The sequence below is a fragment of the Platichthys flesus genome, chromosome 9 (genome assembly GCF_949316205.1).
Source record: "Platichthys flesus chromosome 9, fPlaFle2.1, whole genome shotgun sequence".
Classification (NCBI taxonomy): domain Eukaryota; kingdom Metazoa; phylum Chordata; class Actinopteri; order Pleuronectiformes; family Pleuronectidae; genus Platichthys; species Platichthys flesus.
In genome coordinates this window covers 10,428,693-10,452,629 of record NC_084953.1, presented here as the reverse complement: position 1 = coordinate 10,452,629, position 23,937 = coordinate 10,428,693, and the positions used below count along the sequence as shown (strand labels likewise).

The 23,937-nt window shown below is 40.7% G+C and overlaps 1 protein-coding gene across 2 annotated transcripts; it reads left to right on the top strand.

Annotated features, from left to right (window-relative positions):
• The first annotated feature begins 1,673 nt into the window (after positions 1–1,673).
• On the top strand, positions 1,674–23,609 carry rubcn (rubicon autophagy regulator). 2 transcript variants are annotated; one of them, XM_062394840.1, is made up of 21 exons: positions 1,674–1,976; positions 3,986–4,139; positions 4,789–4,872; positions 6,438–6,597; positions 6,851–6,957; positions 7,084–7,309; positions 8,270–8,695; positions 9,918–10,010; positions 10,442–10,557; positions 10,803–11,001; positions 11,392–11,499; positions 12,375–12,449; positions 14,679–14,733; positions 14,863–14,995; positions 15,139–15,284; positions 15,685–15,749; positions 16,063–16,301; positions 17,236–17,297; positions 17,439–17,592; positions 17,746–17,839; positions 20,707–23,609. In XM_062394840.1, the coding sequence occupies exons 1-21, from the start codon at positions 1,939–1,941 to the stop codon at positions 20,841–20,843; spliced, it is 2,871 nt and encodes a 956-aa protein (XP_062250824.1). In that variant the 5' UTR covers positions 1,674–1,938; the 3' UTR covers positions 20,844–23,609. The 2 variants fall into 2 exon arrangements, with proteins under 2 accessions (XP_062250824.1, XP_062250825.1); XM_062394841.1 differs by lacking the exon at positions 12,375–12,449 and having other exon boundaries at positions 1,676–1,976.
• The last annotated feature ends 328 nt before the right edge of the window (positions 23,610–23,937 follow it).

Below are 23,937 nucleotides of genomic sequence, written 5' to 3'. Positions count from 1 at the left end.
CATATAAAATAATAGCAGTATGAAGGGGGTGATTCAGCATAATCACTTTTACAATGTGATGTTGCTGATTTCACTTGTAAGTAAAAGGATATAATCACTTCCTTCATCACTGGTATTATGAGATTCATATTGATGTGTTCCCACAGGCCTCTGTATTTCCTCCATATCACCAAAGAAGAGTATGACAATAAGATCAGATTCCCTCGTTCTCTTAGATTGTGATATATTGTGCAATCTACTTGTCACATCGTCACCACCACAGCGCCAACGGATCTCAAGTGTCAAGTGTCTCACAGCACAGGGGGAAGGAAGTGTTGTGTAATCCCAGTGGAGGCCTGTTGTGTGCAGGGACTCGCCACATTGTGCTTGAATGTGTTTGCACCTATTATGCAAAGACAATTACTCACCATTCAGTCCTCCACAGCCACGCCTGCTTGGGACTGAGGAGGACACTGGCTGTGGACTGACTCACAACCGCCACCAAGAACTGATCCAGACTGCCTTGTGCTCATGGAGTCAACACAAAGATCAACACTGTGGCGCCATCTTGTGGGTGTGATGTGACAGTGACATGAAGGCTCATAAAAAAACAAAATCGCTGTCTTCTGAGCAGGATGTACGACTGTACTTGGGTGTTCTCCATTTTGTGCTACTTTTTACTTCTTGTTCATTATATTAAGAAAATATGTAGAATTTTGTACCTTTCACTCAGCTATTTATTTCAACGTTTACTATTCAGATTGAGTTTTAACATAGTTATATACAACAGAGTCATAAAGCTGCTTGTCATGTTTCAAATGGGTATGAGTTGTTAGCACTTTCACCAAAGTCTCCTGTCTCTCATAGTTTATATGGAATAACTCTTCAAAGCACAAAGAGATGAAATGATTCAATATTTTCAAGACTTTTGAGATGTTTTGTTAAACCGTATATACATGTGCAATCCCGTGAAGAGGTTTGGCAGGTGAGCTCCATATGAGCAAACATGCAATTGTTAAAAGTCAGAAGGACAATAATAATGAAATGAATATATAGAATAGGATAAAACGTGTATTTACAAAAATAGATGTACAATAACTGGGAATAATTCATGGGTATGGAAAGAATCTGGCTAATTTAAGAGACTTCCCTCTATAAGTGTGAAATTTTGAGCATCTTGATTTCAATTTAAGGAGACTGTTGGGCAAAGGGACATGTTTGGACGTCTAGGAGTTTGTAGGTATTATTATTTTTCTCTTACCTTGTTTTCTGATATTTTAGTAGGAATAAGTTAAACGGTTTTTGTCACATTTGAAAACGGTAAAATAAATTATCCTAATAAATAAAAATCCAATAATTTAGGACTTTCACTTGTAACAAAGTATTTTTACTGTAATGGTACTTTTACCTAAGTGTGATAGTTCATCCAACACTTTTACTTGTAAGAGTATTTTGTCAGATGTACTGATACTTTTACTCCAGCACCAGAGATCAATCAGCGTTCATAGTCACAGTCACCATACCAGGTTGTAACAGCAGGTGGAAGCACTGACTAAAATAACTGTGTTTTGGTTTTTGATTCCTCAGGTTTTAACAGTTCATTGCACTAATCACATGTTTGAGATGAATAAACACATCAGTCACAGAGAAGCAAACAGCAGAGGACTTTATTACTGTGGCTTTATTTCACAGTTAAAGCCTGGAAGTCATAAAGTGGGCAGAGCGGAGGACGACCCCCACCGCTGATGGTGAGAGCAGGTCATGCGGCCTGCACTGTTTTGATTCACGGCGCAGAGGAGCGGGCGGGGCAGGCAGACATGGCGGCGGAGGACGGGCGGAGCGGCTGATTCTCTCAAGCAGCCCTGCCCCTGCGACCGAACTCCGTTGTTTCACACTTGGCAGGAGGAGATATCGGGGAAGCTGGCGGCCTTGTACGGAGCGCTGCTCCGCCAGGAGGACATGGAGATCGCGGCGGAGGAAGAGGCGGAGGAGCGCAGGTGAGCTGACAGCTGACACCTAGCAACTAACAGCTAACAGCTAACTGCTAACAGCCAACAGCTTACAGCTAACAGCTACCAGCTAACAACTAGCGGCTAACAGCTAACAGCTAATAGGGACCGTGGTTGTATAAGTTACAACACAATTACAAACGGTTCCTCTCACTAGTTAATCCAACATGGCCCGCGGCGACTCTTGAAGCAGCAACACGCTTTAATTGAGCCACGTTACAAATCTCTAGCAACAGTGGTGGTGGAGTTAGGAAGCTAGCAGCAATGCTAGGCTAAGCTAACCTGACATGGTATGTTTGACAGCTTGAAGGCAGCAGCTTTAGCATTAAGGCTTCAATCGTTCAAACCCGAACCTTGAATTGTTTGACTCGCGTCTTTGTCGTGGAGGTTTAGTCATAGTTGGTGCTGACATTGTTACTGACTGCCACTGACTGGCTCTAAGTTAACTGTTAACTAGCCCTCTAGCTAGGTTGGGCTAACCGCTAACTAGCTACCTGTCAAATCCAGTAAAATCTAAATAAACATGTCTTTCACATTAGCCAGAGCAGCTGTAATTAAAGTTCCAATAATGCAACGAGACAATTAAAAGTGCATGTTTCATAATATGTTGACATTATAAAACATTAGTGTTTACTTTCTATGTTCTGTAGGAGTTGACTTGAGTAAATACTGCACAGGTCCTCCATGTTTAAACCTGATGAGCTGTAACAAGAGCTACAGATGATGAAGTTCACTCTGAACAAGGAACATATTGTGTGCATTTGCATATACAGTACACACTGTGTATACTATTTACTGTCGTAATACCTACCTACATTTAAGGTACAGGGAGGATGAGGGAAGTTGGGAAATACTGATGTTCTTAACTAAAAGTACTGATGTAGTTCTGAATTCATGATACTGTCAGAAAATACAATATCAATGTGATTCTGACATATGATGAATTAGAATTCTAAACAAGCTTTTAATGAAGAATAGTAGTTGCCTCTTATCTGTATTTAAGAACAGTACTTCAGGAAGTACTTAGTTGTATTCTACCACTAGATGAGCAAGGCACTGATACCCCCCCCCAACACACAACCTACAATATGTGGAGAATGATCTCTAACATTCAGCCTCCCTGTCGCATGCTAAATGATGTGATGGGATTAGGCCTGGCAGCTGACCTCGTGATGCTGCTGCTCAGCACTGATGCTTTATAGATAGACCGGTGTTCATAAATGTGCCATTCAGGAGGATTCAAAACTTTATTTTTCCCACAGATAATATATTCTATATATGCACTGTCTTCATCTTTTTAGACTTTCAGAAAAATAAAATATCATATTCAACCATGTGTAGGTTGTGTCCTGAATTAAATAGTTTCATTCATCATTTCTGCAACTAGAGGGATTATTTACACCATCCTCCAGTTATGTGAATTAGTTTGTACATTTAAGCACATGAAAAATATAAAGGCAACTGATTGCAAGTTAAATGATGTGCCCTAGAGTCTCTTTATCCTCATCTGACATTTTCTGTCCCATTGCTGCTGTTAAGTGACTCACTTTGAAAAGCTTTCAGTTTGTTTGCTGACTACAGGTGAAAAAAGAGGAACTCCTGGATATGAGCCAGTGATTGATTGTCTGTGAGGGGATGAGATCTTTTAAGTTTTGTATCCGACACTCTTTGATCATCAGATTTAGTATCTGTATTAAGATAAGGTTTAACTTTAGTGCCGGACTTCACACTTCTAGTTATGGTAATGTGTGTGCCAATGCAGGAAAGGATGTGGCAACCCTGTTAACACATTTATTGAAGTGTAGAATAGCCTGTTAGTCAATGAGTGCAGAGTTTGGATTTCACAACTCAATTGCTGGTATTTTTTTTATTTTCTGAAAGGGGGTTCTGTTCATGTGAATAATGATTCAGGCCACAACGCTGCTGACACCAGCGCTTCTTTACCTCCTTCCTCATTCCTAAACTTCCTTCCTTTCTTCTTCCTGCTGTTCTACCAGGAGGGAGCACTGGAAGCTGCTGTCCTCCCTGAAGACCACAGTAGAGGGTCTTGTGTCCACTAACAACCCCAATGTGTGGTCCCGCTATGGCGGCCTGCAGCGGCTCCAGAAGGACATGAACAACATCCTCAGTCACGGCTTGAAGAATGAGCAGGTCAGCCGATCTGACTGATGCCACTCTCTCTTTTGTAATTGTTTGTTTTGTAGATTACTCATCAGCGTCAGCAGTGAACCCTGCTTTGCTTTGGCAGACTTGCAGGTCAAAGTTAGCATTTGTGAAACTTTAACCTGTGAATTTGGATGGTCACTGGACAATGTTGTCTCGACATGTTTTGTGATTGAACATGGAACATGGAGGGTATTGGTTCTAGCTGTATCCCACAACCCCATTTGGAACAATTCAGCCCCTCCAGACAACACAATACAGTGTTGATCAGCTCAATGTTTCCAGATTACTTATCTTACACCTGTCCCATTACACTGGGCTTTGGTGTAAACTGTAGGACAATACAAGAGAAATGTCACACACAGCCTATAGATAGATGTTTTTAAAACTGAAATTATATTACAAGGAACTGAAGCTTTACCTGTTTTTTAATTTGGAAAGTTTCTTACTTTCCCACTCATTGGTAGGAATGTGTGTAACTGTTTTTTAGAGGGATATAATTATCATTGGACCTTATAAAATGTAGGGGAACGGTACTGAAACATGTGACGATCTCCCTCTCCATTATAACTCATTGGGATTATTGAAGCTGCTTTTCTAAGTCAGGATCATGTGAACACCTGGTTTTGTGTTGCAGGTTTACTACAAGCAGAGAGACTACTGGCCGTTTGTGTGGTGTGTCCGCAACATCAGCCCTCACCTCGCCTCACATGTTGAACAGGTATGGTCACCGACAGCCTCATGCAGGGTGGCACGTAAATACTAAGGAATAAGTTTGCACACATATCTCTGATCACCTGCTTAAACACTGCAAAACTAGAGTTCTTTTTGAATTCAGATTGTGATGCCTGCTGATTTTATTTTAACAGTGTAAGGTTTTTTGTTCTTGAGATTCCTGGTCATGAACGTACTCAACAGAAGCTTTGGGCATTTAAAGACAGGTTTCAACAGTCATATCAGACATCAGGACTTTACATATAAGAAGTTGATCTTGGCGATGAGGGTTGAGAAATGTATTTTTAGTAAAGTAGAAGCACTGATGTCACAGCTTAAGTGAAAGTAAGTCACTGACCAAACTTTTAATGTTGACTTAAAGCAGTTAATGTTTGTTATCCAAATCTTTTAACGGGTTAAAAATGTCACGTTCTACGTTTACTGAAAAACACTCAAATTTGTACTCGCTCTAATTTAGTCTGTACATTTTAGGAGAAAAGGTAATAGTAGTTTGGTTTGTGTGTCTCACCCTGGCAGTAAACTAATTCTCATTTAACTGATAAACTAGTTTTACTTTCCTTGTAAGTAAGTGTTGTGTGTTGTGTTGTGGAGAACGGTCCCCCTTTAACGCCAGCCCCGTCTGTTGAGTGTAAATATTTTTGTGTAACAGCAAAGGGATCTAATAATCTTCTTTCCATCCGCTGTCTCTGTCCAGCAGGGACATGATACAATCACCATGAGATGATTTGTTCTTTCTATTTTGCCTGCACTCTCTTAGTGTTGTGCTGTTATGTTTCTGTCAATTCTCATTTGACTGTTGTGTTTCAACTGACATGCACCACACCAGATCAGGCCTGTTGTAACCTGAGTATCTACTAATATTAAAAGAATGTCAATTCAGTTCCTTTGGTTCACAGAGGCAATAAAGTGATTGCAAGTAATCGGAAGAAGTAACACATCTATAAAAAGTTGATATCCTGCTCCCGCCAGCCACAGCTAGAAAATCTGTTGTTTCATAATGGGCAAGAGTCAATTTAAGCAATTAAGTTATTTCCTTATTGGCTTATGCATCCATACATTTACTGTAGGTTACCTAAAATGTACCTAATTACATTACAAGAATATTACTGTGCAAAGTAATAAGTTAAATTAATTTCAATACATCTCTATAGTAAATAGACATGAAAGACATGACAAAGAGAAATATATTAAACTGCGTTCTGTGAGAGTATAGCATACAAACTGCTAGACCTTATTGGGCTGCTTATAAACATCATGTTTAGAGTAAACAGAAGACGATTTTGGTTTGTTGTGCCATCAACTTAAAAGTCAACCACAGAAACTCCAGTGAAGAAGATCCCATGATGCGGGCTTCTGTGCTGTTCTATTTACAACAAACAAAAACAAACATTAGAAGGTTAGATGATGCTGTTTATTAGAATTCTTGTTTTTACTCAAATGGAAATCCTTTCACTCATTTTAGCTTCTTTCCCCGTCTACTGTTCCCATCACAAACCTGCCTTTACATTTCTTTCTTTCTTTCTCTCTTCTTCCCCCGCTCTCCGTCCTCAGTTCAGTAAGCTGGAGCCGGTGCTGAGCAGCAGGATGCAGAGCGCTGGTGAAAGCTACAAGGCCGAGCGCTGGCTGCTTCACAGCTTACAGGTTCACATGCTGTCAGCTCAGCTCCGACCTCTGCTCAGGCATCTGGGACATGCACGTAAATACTATAATGGTGAGTTGTTCCTGTTTAATATAAGAGACGTTGTTGGGTAGTGTAAGCTGAAGTAAGAAATGTCTCAAATCACTCTCCGTTCCCCCTTTTTGTCTGACCTTGTACTTCTATACAAACTTTTTTTCAATTACACTTTCAATCAATTACTCTTTCAATTTCCTTGTTCTTTCCATCTACAATTTTTTTGTAAACCCTCTCTGTCTACGTCCCTCTTCCTTTGTTTTCTATTATTGTATCTCTCTTATCTTTTCAGATTATGCGTTTCTGCTGAGCGAGCCTCACGTGACAGCCATGTTTCAGTGTCTGGAAGCTGTGGAACAGAACAATCCCAAACTGCTGGCCCAAGTAGACACAGTTGGGGTGCGTCTTGTGAAATTACGTAATTGCTTGAGGTTCATAATGGGATTTTACAATCCCTGGTGGTGGTGAAGAAGAACTGCCACATGTTTTTTATATTTATTAATACCCTTCATTTTCACCCTCCAGCTGTCCCCTCTGAAGAGCCCACAATGTCTGGGTCTGTTGAAGAGCCAGAGCCTGTGTGTGTTGCCAGGGGCCGGTGGGCCCTGGAGAAACCGTGACGCAGTGCCCAGAGGAGAAACACTAAACCGCAGACTTACCACCTCCAACTGCTCATTGCGCGAAGCAGTCTCCACTAGCCACATATCTGGACCGTCTACGGGAGTACGGCCCCAAAACAGCAACAGCACAAGTGAGGAAAGCATGTTGAGTTTTTGATCTGTTTATTTGTTGTACCACTCATCTTTTTAAAGCCCAACCAACCTATGCAAACAGCTAATAGGTGCTCTTTCCTGTTTTTTTTTTATTTATTTATGTCTGTTAACTATGTTCAATGAATTACAGGATTTTTCATGAAATGTTTTCTGGGAATTTTTCATTTAAATTATGGTGATGGGAGGTGAGGTAACAGGCATCACATAAAGCATTAGAACTTGCTATGTGAATGTCTGAATCGGTGAAATGTGTCTTTCTATTTCTCACCTGGAGAAGGAGCAATAACTGAGATAAATGATATTCACATAGAGCCTGCACTTTGGGTCATGATTCAATTCTAAAGCTTAATTGTTATGGCTTTGTTGGCAGTGAAAGGGTTTTACTTTGTTTAAATTAAGGATTTGGAGTTTTTTGATTGAGTGAAACATACGAAGGGAAAGTTGTCATTTTTCTGCCATCAGTATATGCAGGGAGAGAGGAAATGGGATCAGGGGATGGCACTATGACTGCACCACAGTTTGAGAATGGACTGACTGACTGACTTCATTACAGAGGCCTGATTGTCTCTGGGCCACGTCAGTTACTGAAGTATGTGTTGATAAAGACCCCAAAACTCTCTGTCCTGAACTAGCTCACTAAAATGGATAAAAAACAAGTTCCACTGGATCCTCCAAGCATGTTTTAGGATCATTGTTACTTTTTTTTGCATTAAATACATTATTTACATCACTTTTATTCACAGATCCCAATAGAAAATCCAATTTAGCTGAGGAAAAATGGAAATATATTTAGAAAATAAGAATATTAAATTACAATGCTGATAACCTAGTTTGGCACAATGATTTTGCATTCAGCTCATTACCTGTAATCTTAAATTTTGTTTCTATCAAAACATCATTCTCAACCCGCCTCACCTCATCTTTACGTTGTGTTGCAGACACTACCTCGACTGCCAGCATCGTCGGACCTCCCTGGGTGTGTGTGTCCGGGCCAGGGGAGAGCGAGCGAGGCATAACATCCCCCCCCGGCTCCGTCTTGGTCCCTTGTATCACCCTAACGGAGTCCACGAGGCCCACCCATCCCCATCCTGAAGCTGGGGACTCTGGTGATGGTGACTATGACGACGGGCCAGAGTACCTGGCTATCGGTAACCTTGGGCAACGCAGTCGCCGTGACTCCCAAAGCTCCACCCACAGTAGCGAGGAGGGTGTGACCCTGGGGCATTCCATGGAGCGAAGATCCCAGGCCCCGCCCCCACCTCGGCGCTCGTCTTTCTCTGAGGTCCAGAGGGGGTCGGGCCGCGGGTCCCGAGGACACACCCGCTCGTTCTCAGACACGGGGATCAATCAGAAACTCAGGAATGGTAAGTTAACTCGGAGGGACCTCATTGGTCGCAGGTCAGGGTAACCTCTAACAGCTAGTATGTAAGATATGTTGTATTAAAGAGAAAGTTAATCAGAAATCTTAGTATGATTATTCATATTTAAAAAACTTAAATCTTTTTAAGGAAGGGTTTAACTAATAAAGAATGAGCCGCCATCTTTTTGAAGTTGATAAAAAAACCTCTCCTTAACACTTCCTTTTTTGCACACTGTCTTTTTGAAATGAAACAGAAACATAGATCTAGTTAATCCTGGATAGTCTTTATGTTTATTTGTTTCTCAGTAACATGTGGTCGGGCCACATTCTATCTCAGAAGATGTACACTTCCTCCCTGATTGTTTAAATATTTCTGTATTAACGTCTCCACTCTTTGCTCGCTGTTTCTCTCTCTTGGCTTGAGGTAACTTTTTCTCCCTCTGCTCTATCTCTCTCTCTCTGGTGTCTTTTTCTACTGTTTGTGCAAAAGGAGGGGCCCCCCGAACAATCACCATAATAATAGAGGATCCGGTTGAAGGTCGGCAGTGCAGTTAACTGTACTCCATCATTCGACCCCTATCCCCACCCTTCTCTTTTATTTTTCTCTGCATGGTGATGAAGTCTATCCACCCTTCTCATTTTCAGTTTCACCTTTACCTTCATAGTATGTGCTTTAGTCATTGAGGTTCACCTTTCATTGTTTTGTTAAGTCTGTTTTTTATTCACGTTGAGTGACTTGACAAAGTCATAAATGATCACTTTATTGTTTGTGTTAACAAACAAATTTTCATGAAGTCTAAGTCTTTCATTGAAAGTATCATGGTGCGTTAAGTTATTTGGATGTTGTGTGTCCACATCTGGATTTATTTCTGGCATTGTGAAAAATAATGTGAAAAGTATATTTGATACCTTTTCTTTAGGATATTACCATAATTAAGTATAGTACAGTTAACTATGTTATTATGATTAGATTATACTGATTGACACCCATTATACTGAAAAGGAGCAACACTAATCAACAGTCATATTCATTATTTGTTTCTGCATGCAATGAAATGAACCGTTTCCACAGATCCTATTTTCATACAAAAACAATGATGTATCAAATCCGAGTTTGTGTATGAATGATGTTTTGCATTCCCATACATTTGTAAGAATTCATTATGTAGTTTAGCGACTCTTGAATTTTGATAACAGGCCGTTAACATGGACGGTTTGTGTCATAGAATCACCCGGTGACGACTGCATGAAGGACTACAGCCCCTTCTCTCCTCAGTCCAGTGATTCCAGCAATCCAAGTTCCCTTTACATGGAGTCTTGTGAGTTTTCTGTTATTTGTTTGCATAAGAACATAAACTATGGTCCTAAACATATACATATGTAATGTTTAACTATATACAATTTAGTCTTAATCAGGGATTCTTAAAAGTTTAAGTAAGATGTTAGAAAATCCACTGCAAACTTAATCTGTTTGTTGTTCCTGTAAGTGTGTCAGCTAGTCTGTTAACTTGACTCTCTGGACCCTGAGCAGTAAGTTCATAGAAAGGTTGTTAAGTGTGTCTGTGAGTATAAATATTTTATTGGCCATACTATTTAGTTAGACTTGGTGCAATAGTATCTCACTGTTTGTTAAAGTGCAAAAAGCCAAACATTTATTTTGAAAGCTAAAACAGATTACCCTAAAATTCCAACATGAATCACTTGCATACAAAATGTAATGGTGCTTCGTGTGTACGTTTTGGTGCTTCAGATGGGTCCCAGTACAGCAGTGTGCCAGATGGGATGTTCAGGAAACCGTCAGAGGGCCAGAGCCTCATCAGCTACCTGTCAGAGCAGGACTTTGGCAGCTGTGCTGACCTTGAAAAGGTCAGAGTGTGGTCCATTTAAACACATTGCTCATAACTAATTACAACTGCAGTTAGTTCTAATTATTTAAACTCTGTTATATACATTTTTATGGAAATTGGTGAATGAAGAATTATAATTATTTGGAAAAATTCAATACTACAATTCTACAATTCATGTGGCTAATTTAGAGAAAAGACGGTTAAAACAATGAAGTCAGTCTTCTCCTTGAGCTGATATCGAATTTTCTCTGTCTTTCTCTTCAGGAAAACGCCCATTTCAGCATTTCCGAGTCACTTATTGCAGCAATCGAGTTGATGAAGTGCAACCTGCGGCGTAGGGAAGAGGAGGGCGAGGAAGAGGGAGACAGTGACTGTGAGATTCAGCATCTCAAGCAGAAGATCCGCCTGCGCAGGCAACAGATCCGCCACAGCCGCTTGCCGCCCTCCACAACCTCCCAACACAGTAAGAAAGGACTGGGATGCAATCAGATAAAACACATAGTCATCTCTACAGGTGCATGAAGTTTCCTTAACAAAACTCATGGTCTGGGTTTATATATTTTTTAGATATTCAGGTTTAGATTAGATATGAAACATACTTCATATTTTTGCAAATCAATTGCAAATATACACAAAATCTTGGCAGGTTTGGTTTGGTGAATTTGGCTCCTTCACTCAACAAGATGTATTCAATGGGATTTGTATGTCTCAGTCTCAAATATTTCCCCTGACTCAACAAATGAGCCCCACTGGCATCATAGTATACATTTTAATTTTATATTGAGCCATCTGACACTCTCATGTGTCTGATTCTTTATTTTTGTACTTATTATTCTATCTTCCTCTCCTGCAGATATTCACTCCACTGACAGTGGAGGCTCCAGGAGGAGCTCTCAGGACTCCTACCAGGGCCTGTCGGACTCAGGCTCAGCTGAGGAGGTGGAGGAGTGCGAACTAAGAGGTAGAGAGAGGGAATGAGATAACGTGAAGAACAGAACACATAACAAATGAGTTTGTAATGAGGTTCCTGATTAGCCATTCCTTTTTCAAATGGAATTCAGGGTTTCTTGTATAGCCCTGCAAGCAAAATGGCAATAGAAAAATATCTATCTGGAAAAAGTATTCAATTTTAAAATGCACATGATGCCTTTAAGGAAATCATTTTCTTTTTGTGTGAATGAGTATGTTTGTGTTCCATTCATAATTCATAACCTCATCATCTCGCAGCCTTCATATCGCCCTCTGAGCATGTCATGTTTTAACATGGACTGTAAACAGTGTAGTCTGATTTAAAAGGTCACAGAATGATAGTCTGCAGTGTTAGTTCTGTAAAATTATCTTTTTAGTGTTGCTATTTATCCAGACATTACAGTTAGAAAGATGGCATATCTAGGATTATTATGGTTCAAATAGGTTTGAAGGGTGTTGTTTGTGTTGGAAATCGTCTACTATATTCTACGCTGTCATTTTCCCAACATTTCCTCTGCGTTGAGGAAACAGATGAAAGTTTCTGAGACACTAACATAGAGAAATATCTTAACATTTGATACGACTAACATGGGTTGTGGGATTTCCTTTGTGCATGTATAATGTACTTGACTTTTATATCTGTAAGTGTTAATGTTTTATTGTGTCTGCACCTCTCAGTATTGCAGTTTGTGCAAAGACACCTGTGTTGTATCTTGGAGCTGTATCACTTCCTTAAGTGTAGTATGGGCGCAGTGTACTAAGCTGTAGCATGTTTGCCTGGGACGCTGACACACGTCTCTGTGGAGTGGTGAAATGTTTGTGTGCTTGTGGTGATGGTTGTGCTGAGTGTTAGTTTCTGTCTCTCAGATGGCTGTGAGGGTCAGTCCCTGCTGGCGGTGTCTCAGAATGGCCTCTCCCTGTCACTCGCCTCCCTCTTCTCAGGTATCTGCAGGCTGGACGTGTGGGCGAGGCGCCACAGATGCACACACATTGTTTACTGAGGCAGTGCTGCTCTGACAGGAAGCTGATGGCTCCTCTCCAAACTGATAATTTCAGCTTTCATATTAGATTTCTGCCAATACAGTTTGTGTTTGCACAAGATCTTTCGGTGAAAACAATTCCAATCCTGTCTTAGGTATGACTCCAGCTGAAGCAGGACTCACATTTTTCACAATAACCAATTTGGATTTGATTTACCTATTGCTGATGATGATCAGTATGATGGCCGTTTTTGTTTAGATGAAAACTAATTCTTCGATGATCAAGCTCTACAGTATGCCATAAAAAGGTTAAAAGGTTAAAAAGTTAAAGTAGCTTTATTGTCAATTTCTTAACATGTTCAGAACATACAAGGAATCGATACAACGTTTCCCACTCTCCCACAGTGAGACATAAAAGTGCACAGGCACAACAGAAGACACAAGACATTTCCTAATACTAAGTAAACATACAGAATTTTTTTAAGTACAGCAGCATAAGGGTCTCTAAAAGTGTAAACGTAGTGATTTAAGTGATAAAGTGCAAACAGTACAAGAGACAGCAGGGTGGAGAATGCTGACAGTTTTCAGGTTGGAGCTGAGCCAACTGTTTCCTGACCTCAGCTGGATTGTGAGCTTGTCTGTTTTTGTCTGTGCTTGTTGCTCAGAGCTCCAGGATTTTGGTAGTTTGGTGCATGTAAGAGTTCAGGGAGGCTCATGAGGAGACGAGTGAGTTAACAAGTTTCATTTTGTGCTGACTATAACTCGGGTGTTCATCCATCCATCCATCCATGAATACAATTATTAATCATGTCCAAAGTGGTCCCAGTGAGAATGAGGTGTGATTGCTGTCACATACACATCTTCCACCTTGTTATTCCTTTTTAAGTGTGAGTCACACCAGGGTTCTATACATCAGGAAACCTAACATTGAGATCAGTCTGAGAAAATGTTGTGATTAGTCAAAAATATATTGTTTTGTTGCTTTAAGTGATACACCTTTCTGTTGATATCAGGCTGAATTTAACATGGAACTCCTTAATTAATACCCAGATTATTTTAACTTTTTTTAATCAAAGTTACAACATTTAAATCCAGTAATCAAAAACTATTTAACAAGATCTAAAATTGCATGCCTGATGTTATTTTGTCCTCACTATATGAAATTATAACTTTCTTAATTGATGTGAAGGTATTTGGGCAGACACATACTGGTACTGGATTTCTCAATTTATTCAGTAGAAGCAGCAGTAGGTTAAATATTGATTTTAATGATGAATCTTAATCGAATTTACATCAATCTGATTTTACAATTATATATGTATATTCATTGATCTGTATTATGCCAGTGGTAAACTATTCCTCCTAAAGAGCCTGCTTGTGCTGCAATTGCACCTCATTTCTCTGGACACTAAATGGCTGAAAGTGAATCAACACGTTCTGTCTGCTCACATGTGCTTTTTGAGCTTTTGTCTTCTACAACAGCTTCACTCTACAGCTGACAATCTTCCTAAATCATCAGAACAAATGAGAAATCAGAAAATGGTTTAACTTCACTCACTCCACAGGCCAAACTGATTCGTCTCTATGCTTCGACAATTTGGTTGCTGCTGACACACTGCCTTGTCCAGCTCTTTGCTCAGAATCTAACCAGTGTCAGTAAATGTCAATCCATGCAGGAAGTCTCCTGCTCTGCCAAACCTCTACAGCTTAATCTATTTACTTTCACCTGTTGTCTTATCTCTGTTCTACCAGAACATCTCTTTCCTGCTTGCTACCTGATAAAATACACTGCATTTAAATTCATGTTTGAATATAATCAGAGGTGATTTTTTTGTTTTGTCAGGGAAATTCACACAAAGTATTTTTAAAGGGAAACTTGTCTTTCCCTTATTATTTCCCTGTGAGTCATTTCTTCTTTTTGAATTAATGCTGCTTAGCTTTAACAAATGATGCCATTTGAGGAGTGGTGAGAGTTGGACACCATCCACCAGCCAACTGCTTGTACATTTTTCTCCAGACAGAATCAACCATTCTTCTCTTTTTCTCTCTAGATACTCAATCATAACATTTGCATTTAACTATAACTATTGAAAATCTTGTAGTCTATGTGGCTATTGGCTTAAAAGCATTTCTACTAGTTTCTGCTTCTTGCTGCTCAAATCTATTACTCAACTGTTGTTTTGTCTTTTAGATGCAGACATAAAGCGCAGTGTAAGCAGTAGATCTTTCCTCAGTTCAGAGTCCATGTAAGTTATGCAGACACTTATTGCCTATTATATTGATAATTAAAAAAAAATGTTTATTAAATGAGTGAAAAAACTAAACAAGAAGATTTTTTTCTAATCTAAGAGAATCTCCTCTCTGTGTGTTTTCAGCTCTCCATCCTTCCTTCAGTCTAACTCTGCTGAGTCAGTAGCCATGGGTTTGCTCAGGCAGTTTGAGGGCATGCAGCTTCCTGCTGCCTCGGAGCTGGACTGGCTGGTCCCAGAACACGACGCTCCACAGAAGGTACAACATTTTGCTTATGTACTATATTTTCACTATATGACACAAATTTTACAATGACCCATACAACTTAGAGAATTCTGTAGGACGGTTCAAAACACAATTGACCGGTGAACTGACACAACTCTGTTTTTGCTGTCACCCAGCTGCTGCCCATCCCTGACTCTCTCCCGATCTCACCTGACGACGGTGAACACGCAGACATCTACAAGCTGAGGATCCGTGTCCGAGGCAACCTCGAGTGGGCACCGCCGCGACCGCAGATCATCTTCAACATCCACCCCGCCCCCAAGTGAGTCCACATCCAGTGTTACCTTCCTTTGCTAATATTGTCCCTTTTTGTTGGTTTTTCTTTTGATGTTCCTATCTGTTTAAGTCTACCCTTCACATGCTGTTGCGTCAGCTGTGCCATGACACAAATAATAGAGCTCTGATTAACTAATCAAAATGATTATTCTGCTTCTAAACTGCAGATTACAGAAAACATTTCTCGGTGATCCTCCAGGATTTTAAAAGACTGAGGCTTCACTTTTCTTGTTCAGAACTTCATAATGAGACTGCAGGTTTCATCTCATTATGTAACACCTCTCACAATAACTGTAGAGAAACACAGCGACTGTGAAGCCTTTATAACTCTGAAATATGGATTGTGCTCGCTCTTAATATGTTACTACAATGTGTTTCCCTTTCAGGAAGAAGATAGTTGTGGCTAAGCAAAACTACCGCTGCGCTGGCTGTGGCACCCGCATCGACCCAGGTTTGACCAGCAATCCACAAATTCTTCTGTCCGACCAAACGGGAAAGAATGTTCTCATTCCTGAATTTAAGTTCTAACATACACATTGAACACGGTTTCATTAAAACTGAATTTATTTTAACATTTGCAATTCCAATTTTTGGTGTTACTTACATTTTACAAGTAGACAGTGCAACTGTAAGACTTAGAGCAAGTCTCTTTCCAGCTGAATCAGCTGGCTTAAAATGTTTAACTTCTGTAAAGAAATTTGCGGTGTCCATTAAAACACTCACTTCTTCCCTGCTTGTGTTTGTGCTGCCTCTCTCCTCCTCAGACTATATAAAGCGACTGCGTTACTGTGAGTACCTCGGCCGTTACTTCTGTCAGTGCTGCCATGAGAACGCCCAGGCGGTGGTTCCCGGTCGAGTGCTGAGGAAGTGGGACTTCAGCAAGTACTACGTCAGCAACTTTGCCCGTGACCTTCTGAGCAAGATTGCTGGAGACCCACTGTTCAACCCTAATGACATCAACAGCGGCCTCTACAAGAAGGTTAAAACTCTGGAGGCTGTACGGGTGAGTTCCACAGCGGGATGGAAAATTTGCCATTAACCAGATGGTTGTAAATTTTGCCTACGTTTGTTTATTTTTTTCTATTGTCCAACAACAACAACAAGTTTAAATTATTTCGTCATTTCACGTTTTCAAACATCTGATAAATGGATCAATATAAACTTTGGACACAGATCATTACCCGGTTTACAGAGCATGAAGTGTCCTAATTGTAAAATTACAAACTTGTGACAGTTTCTGAAGCTGGAAATAGTCCAGTAATCAGGGTGTGAAATCAGAATGAATAGAACCATTCATGTCACCAACAGCTCCCATTGAAAGGAGGCTAAAAAAAGACTAATGCCTTAGAGTTGCAGCTCAGTGGTCGGCAGTGGTGCTAAACTTTCTAAACCACACAGTACCTTACCTATTATTTAATTAAATGATAGAGCAAACCTTCCAAAGCTGTAATCTACTATCACTATGTAATCTATTTCTTTTGAAGAGTGCCTCGAATATGAGTTGGTGCGAACTAATTAAATGTTGTAGGAATTCTAACCATCACAACAGTGTTGGTTTAAGATTCATGGATTAATTAAGGGTTATTTGTAGCTTTTACTTAAAGGACATGCAAATGGTGAGAAGAGAAATGTAGTGTTTGGCCATCTCCATCAGCTAACACAGGATATCTAACACCTTAGAGCTAAGAATTTGTTATTGATATTTGTTGTAATCACACATGGGCTAACATGGGCATTACTCATCACTAAGAGCTTTACTGGAGGGCTAGTAGGAGAATGTCCATGGCAACTGACTTGCGCATTCCTGTTCTCACATACAGCCCCTCCGGATAATTTCAGGAGATTGTTTGGAGTTCAGTGCATGTCTGTCAGCAGTTCATGACTGTGTGTTGTTCTTTACTGGATTGTGTGTCAAAGTAATCTTTTGTTTCATTTAGGTTTTGAGGGTGCAGCTGTTTCACATGAAAAATTTCTTCAAGACCTGTCGCTTTGCTAAAGGGTATAAGATCATTTGTTGCTGCATGTTTCTGAGTTTCACAATCATTTTGAAATCACACAAAACTATGCTCCTCGTTCAGACAGGCATCTTAAACTCAGGGTGTCTTTGTGTGTGTGTGTGTGTGTGTGTCCTTCCCCTTAGGGTGCTGGAACACTTCGACAGCCTGCCAGGTCACCTGACTGAGGACCTTCACCTCTTCTCCCTCAATGACCTCAGTGCCGTGCGCAACGGAGAACTGGCCCCCCGGATGAAAGAGCTGATAAAGCTTGGTACCGTGCACGTAGATGGTTGTGTGGTAAGATGATCATCTGCATCTTTTATTGCATTTTTATTGTACCATGGTGATTTGTCACAGTGATTCAAACTGATAGATCAGTAACATATTTGTTATGGAGTCAGTAAACAACCAGATACTTGTTTTATGGTTCTGTCCGTCCTTCCCCCGCAGCTTTGCCAGGCGAAGGGTTTTGTGTGCGAGTTCTGCGGCAACGACAAAGACATCATCTTCCCCTTTCAGCTGAACAAGTGCCAGCGCTGCGAAGGTGAGCCCTCTCTGCTGGCGGCAGGCCTGGGCGGCTTGAGAGCCCCCAACCCCCGAACCCCCCTCATTCCTCTTACCTGGAGAGACTGGAAGTTCTCCAACCCCCGTAGGCTGGCAAAGGCCCTTTCTCGAGATCGGAGAGAGGGCGAGGGAGGGGAGGAGGGTTTAGACACAGATGTGCATAGGGGGGAGAAGAGGGAAAAGACCAGTGAAGTGGTTGAAGAGAAGCAGGAGAGAGTAAAGCTAGTTAATGTTTTCTCTAGGGTCAAAGGAGACGAAGAAGAGCAGGAGATGACAGGAGGGACGTCAGAAACGGAGGAAGAGGGAGAGGAGATAGGAAATAAACAAGAGGAGTTGTACAGCAAAGAGAAAGTAAATGCTCAGGAAGGGAGAGATGGGCATGTAAGAAGGGAAAGCGTCAACTTATTGAAAGTTCTTCAACTGGACAGATTAAAGAAGAGAATCTCAAAAGGAGATAGTGAGAGTGAGACATGCAGCAGCGTAGAGAGTCTGAATGAAGTTGGTCAAGAGACAAAAGGACATTGGAAGCTATCGGGGCTTTTCAGTCTACCCAAGGTTTTTTCCAAAAGAGAAACGGAGTGTGAAGAGAAAACAGTAATTAAAGTGGAAGAGCCTGTGAAACTAGCAGGAACCGAGGAGAAGGAGAAAAGCAAGAGGGAGACTGATGAGGATAATGAAAAGCAAGACAAAGGGGAAATAGAAGGAGCAGGTACTGGAAAACGGGAGAAATTTACAATTATGAAACTGCTAAAGCCCCATCAGCTGTCAGCTGTTTTCTTCGGAGGGAAAATCAGAGAGAAGGATAAAAGTGAGGGAAGTGATGAAAAAAGAGCGGTAGAAACAGAAGAAGACCAGAAACAGGCAACCATCACCAAGACGACATGGAGAGGTCGCAAAACTCGTAAAGCCAGGAGAGTAAGCAGAGGCAGGAAGATGAGGGAGGGAGCAGAAGAGGAGAGCAAGATGGAGGGAGGAGAGAGCGCAGAGCTAAACGACACAGATGAATGTACTGAGAGAGGCGGAGGACAAGAGTAAGACAAATTAAAAACAGAGGCTACAAAGAATTAGATCTACACATAGAGTAGATGAAGAGGTAATATTTCAGGGAACAGCATCTTGTAAGTTCCCAGATACTGATAATTTCTCCTCGTCTGAATGTATAAAGCAAACATCCTTAGTTATTTAAGGTTTACAGAGGTTTTCTATACTAACGCCTTCATCTTGTTTACATGTTTTTAGTAGTTTTCATCGCCTGTACATTTTTGATACCGTCTTAGCTTCACAATTTCAAAATCATTACCACCATCATCCTGACAGCAATGTTTACCATATATTGGAAAATGTAGTAATCAATCAGCAATCGTTGATACCACTCACATATCATAGCAGCTGATTGACTAAATGACTATTGACTATATATAAAGACATTTTGAGCCAGGATTCATAAAGTAGCGATCAGGGGATTGAGTCGTGGCTTCAAGGTCCCGACCATTCACAAGTCCATCTTAATATACAGGCTCTGATAATGACAGTGGTAAAAAAGAGAGGAACTGCAGCCTGTCTCACATTAGTTCAGATTAATTGTGCAATCCTACATCTTTATTTCACTCTCACTCAATCTCTCTTCTTTTCCCACTCTTTGTCTGACTGTTGGTTTGACCTGTTTTCTCACTCTGTTTTGTTTCTTCTCACACTGCTCCTGTTTGTTGCTGTGTTCCCGGCCCTGTTTGTGTTGGTGTCTCGTGTCTTTGCAAAGGTGGAGGGATGATGTGTTTTGGCAGCTATTTGGTGATGGATATCTCTCGGTCTTGATTCTTTAAGTGCTGGTGATGAATTGCTGGTTTACTTTTCACGTCTTCGGCTCTGAGCTCTGTGCTGCTTTGGTCTTGTTCACTTCCTGTCGGTCAGAGATGGATTGCAGCTTAATATCAAGATGATTTATCTTGCTAGGGATGGAAAATAATACCAAAGGGGTGTGTTCCCCTTTAGACGTTTACATTTCAGTTTGCTTCGGTCATAAATTTCAGTTTGGACTTTTGTGACACTAGCCTGTTGCACTTGTTTTTAGTCTAACTGAACACTTGAGCTGATTACTCTGACTGGTTCATTCAAAAGTAGTTTTATATTTAATGTAGACTTGACCGCAGAGGAAACATTATTACAGTTGTTTTGCTGCCTCGTCTGATTTGTTTATTATTTTGTTTTCATTTAGATTTTTTTCGAAGGAATATTCCTAATAATGCGATGTGCCATGTGTCATTTTGAATGTGTAATTTATGCTTTTTAGTTGACTCTAGATCTTCCTGATATTATTTAAGTTCCATTCTCATGTGAACCTGAAATAAACACTATTTTTTAATTTGAATGGCTTGTCATTTCATCCACTCTTCATTATTTTCATTAGTTTTGGAAACGGTAACAAAATCATGCAGGAAATAAGTTTGTCTCGAAGCACATCATTTGAGAGTTTTTGGAGAAACGCAATAAAGGTGTCTGAACATGTTTAGTGTGGAGTGTGTGTGTTTGTGTGTGTGTGTGTCCTAATATGTCAGCTTTCCGATCGACCTGCTTCCGCCTCCCTTCTGTCTCGCTGCTTCTCACTCCTCTGCCTTTTATACTCCTCACCTCCCCTCTCCTCCCTCAGGTCTCATCGTGATTGGCTGCTGTGTCGTCAAACTGGTTTAACTGGCATGACTTATGTGAACACAGCCGCATTGTTTGTTTTAGCAACACGAGAGCTGCTCTTTGTGAAGATCTTCCTTTGATAAGGTGACACATTTGTGCCGCAACTCCTTTGTACCGCTCCGTCACTAACTTTTGTCTCTGTGATGTTCCTCCTCTTTCCAGAGTGTCGTGCGTGTTACCATCGGAACTGCTTCCGGGCGGGTAAAGAATGCCCTCGATGTCTGCGGCTGGCGGAGCGGAGAGAGAGGATGGCACGGAAAAACATGGAGGAACAAGAAGACGAGGGAGGAGGGACCTAGTGCCGGTAACAGAGTGAACTCAGAGGAGCTAGAAGAAGAAGAAGAAGAAGAAGAAGAAGAAGAGCACAACACGACCTTGATTGTAGTCACTGACCACATCTCTTTCCCTTCCAGTCCTCTCAGACCTGGGCAACGATACTCGCTGCCACAGCTGTTTTGATCTCAGCAGGCTTTACCACTTCAAGTCATCAGTTGTTTCACATGAGCTGAAAAAGGAACGTGGCCACTGTTGATTCTCAGATAAATTATTTCTCCACGCCCTTTTCACACAAAGGCTGCGGTCATGTTATGAAACATAATAATTCCTTCCATGGCATGGCATTTTTCTGATTAAGCTTTGGTCAACCTGAGAGAAACAATGCTTAGTTAGAAAGGCACACAGAGAGGCTTAAAGACTAAACTCTATCTCGCCATCTCAAATCGAAAAGAAATCTTGATCCGCCCATTTATTCACATCTGCTACAACACATTGGGCGATGTTCCGACTTTGCACATCATTTCAGGACAATCAGTTCTGGATTTTTTGCGTAATTCCACCTAAAAATACTTCCAGGTCTGGATCATTCCCTGGATCTGCCCCAAATTGCACATGTTCCTAGATATTAGCATTCTACAGATTTCTGAAGCATAATTTCTTGAGCAATTTGCAGAACTGTTGAAGACCCCCCTTATCTGGCAAACCGACAAACGCTTTACCTCACAATGCACGATCACAATGCACAATCTGCATCAAAATTTGTTGGGCTCCTCCCAGACCCATACCACATCCTTCCTCATTCCACGTTTCATGGTAATCCGTCCTCTGGTGTCTGTCGACCTTGTTTACAAACAAACAGACAACCAACAAACAGACAGGGCTGAAAACACATCTTTTCCCTTTTGGAGCAGCGCTGCCCTCGTGTGTACAGTTCAGGAAAGTAGTTGTGAAAAAAAAAAAATCATTTGAATGTCCAATGTGTGAAAAGGGCCTGAGAGTCATGTCTCCTGTGGTAAAATCAATATGTTTTTTTCACATTTAAATAGATCAGAAAACAGGTATTTGTTCAGAGTATTGTGCCCAGGTTTGATATTTATCTTTCCTACAACTGCAGCTTCTGGCAACTGCTTTGACTCGGGGGATTTTTACTGGCTACTGGCTTAGCTAAAGTTTGGTTCTGTGAATTAAAAGGACAGAGTTTATTTGAAAAGAGGAGGAAATAGCAACTAATTCAAAGTTTAGATCTATTTTATGATTTGACTGATTTCCAGTACACTGTATTGAAGCTATCCTGCCCTTTATACTGAATTGTTTGTTTTTATTTTTAAAATGAATTAATCCTTAGTGTTTTGTTTTAAGCTGTTTTAGCCGCGATTACGTGCCTCTCGGACCAAGGAACTCAAGTCTGGCAGAGCTGCTGGATTGATAGAAGCACTGCACTTCAGGTAGAGGTCTCAGAGTCAGTGTGGCAAAATATTTTTAAACTGCAAATGCTCCGCTTTAGTGCTGCTTTGTGAGCCTGTGAGGTTCCTAGAAAGAGCTGTGTGAATATGAGAGTGTGTGTGTGTGTGTGTGTGAGAGTGTTTGAGAGAGAGAGAGAGAGAGAGTGTGTGTGTGTGAGAGAGTGTATGTATGTACACACACGTCTACCTGCTGTACATGCAACCATGAACAAATGATGTGCACCAGCCGAATCAGCACTTGCCTGTTATTTTCGAACAGCTTTGGATTAATAGAGTCCAGCGTTTTGCACTGACGTCCTGTCTGTTGTTGGGGAGACATGGATCGATCTCTGGTCGTGGTTCCCAACTTTCTTTGGCTCAACACCCCTTAAAGCAACATGTGCTTTTTTGCACCGACTTAAATGAGAACATTGACACCTCTCCCCTGTCTGTATGTTAAAATCTTTTATAAGGATTTTCAGAAACCCAAATCACTTAACCCTTCAGATTTCTCTGAGGAGCCTTTTGGATCCTGATGCCTTGGTTGGGAACCACTGATCCAGTCATGTGTTATTGTCTGTTGCTCTTTAAAAGAGTTTCTGCTCTGAAACTCGTCCAGAGTTAAAAACAGAAAATGGCTTGTGACTGATTTTGCTTCCAGGGCTTCATCTCTTCATCGTCTCTGTAGTGAGTTCAAACAACCAGCAGCCTGATGTCTTTTCACAGGATGATCTAACGGTTGTTGTTTTTTTGTGTGAAGAATTAATAATATGTTCTTTTCAAGACAGAAATGAAGTTATAAGAAATTAAGTTTTCAACCAACTGATTAAATCAAACATTTTAAATTTTTTGTTTTGTTGCCCTGGATGTTTTGTCCCAAGTACAATTTTGTATAAAACCTTTAAACACGCTACGTTCCAACACCCCATCCTCTACAGGCTCTGCTCTGTGTGGACAGACTGTCTCTCACAAGACGCTGCTTAAAGCAATAAGTGTGACGTTCATGTCCCTCAGCTCACAGACACAGAGCATCACACAGATACAGAGCTCCCACAGCTCTCTGTGTTTCAACCAGGCTGCTCTTTCAAAGGAAACTCCGAGCTCTTCACCTAATCACTCCTGAACAAAGCGACCAAATGACTCCAATGGGGGGGAAAAAAGCTCAGCAAATTGTTTGACCTTGGATTGCCTTTAACACGTAGGAAGAGTGTGGAGGATTTAAGTGCACTACAGATGAAAATGTCTATAATTATGATTAAAAATGTTAATTATTATAAAGATTATTATTTGTGTTCATTTGCCTTTGTTTTATGATGATGTTGACAATAAAAGACTGGCTAGACTGTTCACGAGCGTCAGTGTTCGTAATATTCCAGATAAGTTGTCGTTACTTTACATTATCATTTTCAATATCAATGAATCTGCTGTTTACTTTAATCACTTTAAGACAATAAAATATCAGAAAGGTGCATCACATTCTCTCAGAGCCTCATTTGGCTTTTCAACAGTGTTGTGCACGTTCACACCTCTCATGAACTAGTTCATAGTTCAGTTCATGTCATAGTTTTAAGGTGGAAAGTGAGAATGAAAGACTGAACTTGTTAAAGAAAACCTTATTCATCATTACTCCTTGCCTTTACTGTCGGAATCTTTATCAGACAGTGTGTAAAAATCC

Bases quoted from the DNA above. Each gene is read 5' to 3' on its own strand.
- rubcn (XM_062394840.1), top strand. From the start codon at position 1,939: ATGGAGATCGCGGCGGAGGAAGAGGCGGAGGAGCGCAG. The intron at 7,310-8,269 runs GTGAGGAAAGCA...GTTGTGTTGCAG, and splicing joins CCAAAACAGCAACAGCACAA to ACACTACCTCGACTGCCAGC. The intron at 12,450-14,678 runs GTATCTGCAGGC...TTTGTCTTTTAG, and splicing joins ACTCGCCTCCCTCTTCTCAG to ATGCAGACATAAAGCGCAGT.